The sequence below is a fragment of the Belonocnema kinseyi genome, chromosome 6, assembly GCF_010883055.1.
Source record: "Belonocnema kinseyi isolate 2016_QV_RU_SX_M_011 chromosome 6, B_treatae_v1, whole genome shotgun sequence".
NCBI classification, from domain to species: Eukaryota; Metazoa; Arthropoda; class Insecta; order Hymenoptera; family Cynipidae; genus Belonocnema; species Belonocnema kinseyi.
The window spans coordinates 7107468-7113303 of record NC_046662.1 but is presented as its reverse complement, the minus strand read 5'-3'; the positions used below and the strand labels follow the sequence as shown (position 1 = coordinate 7113303).

The 5836-nt window shown below is 23.1% G+C and overlaps 1 protein-coding gene across 3 annotated transcripts in view; it reads left to right on the top strand.

Annotated features, from left to right (window-relative positions):
• LOC117174352 (N-acetyl-D-glucosamine kinase) overlaps positions 1–5836 on the top strand; it is a 28783-nt gene extending 22947 nt beyond the window's left edge. For all 3 annotated transcript variants that reach the window (XM_033363400.1, XM_033363401.1, XM_033363398.1), the window contains 2 exons: positions 748–1046; positions 5411–5836. In XM_033363400.1, the coding sequence (XP_033219291.1) occupies positions 748–1046; positions 5411–5668 (557 nt within the window). In that variant the 3' untranslated portion in view covers positions 5669–5836. The remainder of the gene's footprint in view (positions 1–747; positions 1047–5410) is intronic.

Sequence of the window (5836 nt, the reverse complement as noted above, 5' to 3'; positions counted from 1 at the left end):
TTTTTCTAGTTGAAAATTAATTATTTTGAGTTTAAAATTGATATTTTCGGGTCAAAATTTCAACTTTTGTGTATGAAGTGCGACTTTTTTGCCTTAAAAATTCAACAGCTCTGTTGAATATTATTTTTTTCTTGCTGAAAACTCCTCGTTTTTGGTTGAAATGAACTATTTTTTATTTATAAATGAAATCTTTTTTCGTTGAAAAATCAACTATTATATTTTTCTTCAAGTATTCATATTTTTTGGTTAGATTTCAGTAAAATTACAGTGAATTTAGACAAATGTAAGGGAAATTAGAAAAATTCGATGAAATTGATAAAAACTCAAGGTGATTTAAGAAAAAATCAAGCAAATTGAAAGTAATTAAAAAATATGAATAAGTTTGAAATTGGTTTATAAAAATTCAAGGAAATTCAATAGGATTTGATGAAATGTCTAAGAATTCCATGTGAGTTTAAAAGACTCTAAGATGAATTAAACAAAAACTAAAAAAATGCATTAAATTGAGCGAATTTAGAAGAATGCAAGTAAATTAATTTTTTTTAAAGAATTTAAATAAGTTTCCATAAATATTTGAAAATCTATTCTATCTGGCAATCTGATCTCTGCCGATATTTCCTGAAATCCTGGAAAATTTATTAAAATACTGAGAGCTTTCAAAATTCCATAAAAATCATTGAAATCCTGCCAGGGAATAGGAAAATATTATTAAGATATGTTAAAAATGATTTTGTAAAATATTCACAGCTTTCTGGATAGCTCACAGAGCCTGTAAATATATTTTCGATGACATCGATGGATTGGCGAAAGCCCCTCATTCGATCGATTACATTTGGTCAGCGATGAAGAATTTTTTTCACGTATCAGAAAGACATCAGATGTTGAGACACTTGTACGTTGACTTCAACAAAGGCCAATTTGCTCTATTCACCAAGGAAATTGCCTCTGGCTGTGAAAAAGGAGATCCTCTCTGTTTACTTCTTTTTGAGGACGCTGGAAAAGTTTTAGCTAAACATGTTGAAGCCGTTTACAAAAAGGCACATAATGTGAGTTTTTTTCTGAATTTGATAAATCTCTTAAACAGAATTGCTACGGGAATTCCAGAAAATCCAGGGACTTTTTGATAAACTGAAGATGAAGTTCATTCTATTATTTTTTTAAAGTTAATCGTTTTTTTGGTAAAAAAATTAATCTTTTCGGTTAAAAATTTATTTCTTTCGTTTAAAGTTAGTGTTTTTAGTTGAAAATTAATATTTTTAACTTGAAATTTGTTCATTTTTGACCGAAAATTCATCTATTGGGTTGCAAATTCAACTGTTTGCGTCAAATATTTTATTAACAATGTAATTTATTTGATCTAAAATTAATTTTTTTTACAGAAAATACAAATATTTTGTGGAAAAAAATTTGTTTGGGTAGAAAAGTAATCTCATTAGTTGAAAAGTAATTTATTTTTTCCTCGAAGATTCATAATTTTAATTAAAAATTCAGTTCTTTAACTGAAAATTGAACTATTTCGTTAAAAATTTATTTTATTTGGTTGAAAAATAATTATTTTTCTCAATGTTTAACTATTATATTTTTTGTATTTATTTCATTGACTGAAAATCGAATTATTTTGTTTAAAATTCATTCTTATTTTTGTATAAAATTGATTTTTAAATTGAAAATGTAGATATTTCATTTTTGGTTAAAAATTGATCTTACTTATTTTTTTAAATTAAACTTTTTTGTTAAAAATGTATCCCTTTTGCTTAAAAGATGAACTGTTTTGCTGAAAATACATTTTTTGTTCAAAATCAAATGTTTTTGATTGAAAATTAAAATATTTGTTGTGAAAATATCTACTATTATATTTTTTTGGTGAAAATTCATTTTTTTTGGTCGATGATTCCTCGTTTAATTTGAAAAACTTTTGTTTTGTTAGAAAATTGACTATTTTGTTCAAAAATTGTTTTTGGTTACAAAAGGGATGCCTGCTTAAAATATTTTATTAAAAATGTAATTTATGACATCGAAAATTAATTTTTTTTACTGAAAATGCAAATATTTTGTTGCAAAAAATTTGTTTTGGTAGAAGTTTATTCTTCTTTGTTGAAAATTATTTGCTTTTACTAAAAACTTAACTATTCTATTTTTGATTGAAAATTTATTTTTTGTGGTTAAAATTCATGTATATTGTTAAAACTTTCACTTTTCGTGTAGAAAATATTTTTGTTAAAAGTTTAAATTTTTTGTTGTAAACTCCACTGACTTGTTGGAAATTTGTCTTTTTTGCTTAAAAATCCAACGTTTTGAAAGAAAATTTTTTTCTTTATTGATTCAAAAATCTTTTTGTTCAAATGAATAATATTTTTTCTTTCAAAATTGAAATATTTATTTTTTTATATAAATTTATTTTTTTTTACTAAAAATACAAATATTTTGTTAAACAAATTTGTTGTTGTAGAAAAGTAATCTCATTAGTTGAAACTTCATCTTTTTTGTGAAAAATTAATATTTTTGATTGAAAATGTATATTTTCTTTTGTTGAAAATGTGTCTATTTGATAGAAAATTAATCTCTTGAGTTGAAGCTTTAATTATTTGGATAATAAAAAGTTTTCTTGGCTAAATTAATTTAATTAGTTAATTTTCTTAAAAATGCACTTCTTTAACTAAAAATTTAATGATTCCATTTTTTGTGGAAAATTGATCTTTTTGGTAGAAATTTATTCTTCTTTGTTGAAAATTATTTGTTTTTACTAAAAATCTAACTATTCTATTTTTGATTGAAAATTTATTTTTTATGGTCGGAAATTCATGTATTTTGTTAAAACTTTCATTTTTCGGGTAGAAAATTCATCTTTTGGGTTCAAAATTCAACTATTTGGTTACATTTTTTTTGGGTTGAAGATGCATTATTTCAGTTAAAATTCCATTTTTTTTTGTTTGTTTAAAATTAATCTACTTTTGTGAAAATTTCTTTCTTTCCGATAACTCTTCCATTTTTTGTTGAAAATTTATATTTTTCCAACATTTTGAACGAGATTTTTTTCTTTCTTGATTACAAAATCTTTTTGGTTTAAAAGGTTAGTCTGTTTTGATTGAGTATGAAACTAATTAATAGAAAATTCTTCTTTTATTCTTGTATATACTGTTACTTTTTTTTTTAATTTGCCTATTAGATTCCAAAAATGAATATTTTTTCTTTAAAAATTGAAATATTTATATTTTTAATATAAATTTAATCTATGTGATTTAAAATTGAAAAATTTCGTTAAGAATATAATTTATTTAATCTAAAATTAATTTTTTTCCTGAAAATACAAATATTTTGTTGAAAAAATTTATTTTGCTAGAAAAGTAATCTCATTAATTGAAATTTCATCTTTTTTGTTCCAAATCAATTTTTTTGGTCGAAAATGTATATTTTCTTGTTGAAAATGCATGAATTTTGTTGAAAATTTGTCTTTGTCTTTGTCTTTTTGCTGGAAAGTGAATTAATACATTTCTTAATCAATAAAGAAAAAAATCTTCTTCAGAATGTTGGATTTTTAAGTCAAGAACTTGAAAATCCAACATTTTGAACAAGATTTTTTTCTTTATTGATTAAAAAATATTTTTGTTTAGAAGGTTAGTCTATTTTCGAAGAAAATTAAAATAATTTCTTGCAAATTCTTATTTTGTTGGAATAATTCACCTGCTTTTAATGTAAAAGTGAAATATTTTTATGGAAATATAAACTGTTACATTTTTTGTTGAGAATTAATTTGTTTGGTTTAAAATTTACCTATTAGGTTACAAAATCATGAAGTTTTTTCTTTAAAAATTGAAATATTTGGTTGAAAATTCATGTATTCTGTGAAAAGTTGATCTTTTTGGTTGAAAATTGAACTATTATGTTGAAAATCCGTTGTGTTTTTGTTTGAAAATTTATTTTTCTAACTTATTTTATACTTTGTTCTGTTTTTGACTAAAAATATACGTTTTTTTTTGGTTGAAAATGTATGTATTTTGTTGCAACTTTGTCTTTTTTGTTGAAAAATTCATCATTTGCTTTGAAAATTCAACTGTTTAGTTAAAAATTCCTTTTTTTGGTTGAAAATTTAACTATATCCTTGAAAATTTATTTTTCTACTGAAAATTCAACTATTATATTTATATTTTTCATTTCTTTGGTTGAAAATTGAACTATTTTGTTGAAAATTCGTTGTGTTTCTGTTTGAAAATTTATTTTTCTAACTTATTAATACTTTATTCTATTTTTGACTAAAAACATACGTTTTTTTGTGTTAAAAATTCATCTTTTGCTTTGAAAATTCAACTGTTTAGTTAAAAATTCTTTTTTTTGGTTGAAAATTTAACTATATCCTTGAAATTTTATTTTTCTACTGAAAATTCAACTATTACATTTATATTTTTCATTTCTTTGGTTGCAAATTGAACTATTTTGTTGAAAATTCGTTGTGTTTCTGTTTGAACATGTATTTCTTATTTATACTTTATTCTATTTTTGACTAAAAACATACGTTTTTTTGTGTTAAAAATTCATCTTTTGCTTTTAAAATTCAACTGTTTAGTTAAAAATTCCTTTTTTTGGTTGAAGATTCATGTATTTTGTGAAAAGTTCATCTTTTTGGTTGAAAATTTAACTATATCCTTGACAATTTATTTTATTTGACTGAAAATGGACTTTTTTAAATTAAAATTTAACTATTATATTTCATTTCTTTGGTTGAAAATTTAACTGTTTTATTGAAAACTCGTTGTGTTTTTGTTTGAAAAATTTTTTTATACTATATTCTATTTTTGACTAAAAATATCAGTTTTTTTTTTTGGTTAAGAATGTATGTATCTTCTTAAAACTTATTCTTTTAAAATTCATCTTTTGCGTTGAAAATTTCACGGTTTGGTTAAAAATTCCTTTTTCTGGTTGAAGATTCCTCATTTTACTTAAAAATTCATTTCTTTGGTTGAAATTGTAACTATTTTGTTGAAAAATGATTCTTTAACTGAACGCGTAAAATTTTCTGGTTGAAAATTTATCTTTTTTAGTTTAAAATTAATTCTTTTCTTAACTCATCTTTTTCAGTTTGAAAATTCATATTTTTGAGTTGAAAATTCACCTTTTTTGTTAAAAGTTCCTTTTTTCGGGTTGGAAACTGTTTTGCGGGAAATTTGTCTTTCTGATTCAAAATTTATTTATTTATAATTTATTATTCCCTATAATTATTGTCACAAGTGTTTAAAATATATTTAGAAACATTTTTCTTTGCATAAACATTATTGTTAAGTGTAAGGTAATTTAAGAGAAAAATTTAGAATCGTCAGGGGAAAAGTTAGAGCAATTTCTAAATTTGGATTTTTTAGCAACATTGTCAATGAAATTTCTGAAAGAAATACAAGTTACCTTAATTGTCCAAAACTAGGACCTGAAATTGGCCGAAGGCGGATTGAAAGTAGTGTGTGTGGGATCCGTCTGGAAATCCTGGAACTGGATGAAAAAAGGATTCACCGCTCAAATTCGCCGAGGACAAGTCGTGGACGAATTAACTCTTCTTTTGTTAAAAACATCTTCAGCTTGGGGCGCCTGTTATCTAGCCGCAGAAAAGGTCAACTGTTCTTCTGTGAAAAAAGTTTACAAAGAACATTCAGAAGTCATCTATCACTACAAACGCAATTTATGAATTGTAGATTGACCCTTTTTTTAAAGAAAAAAAAATAATAATTTAAAAAATTTTTTTTTAATCTTTAAGAAGTGCAATAGAGTTCTTAAACTGTAATTTAGAATAAATTTTTAATAAGTTATACGAAGATGTCATATATTTTCGTACACTGTATTTTAAGAATTAAAG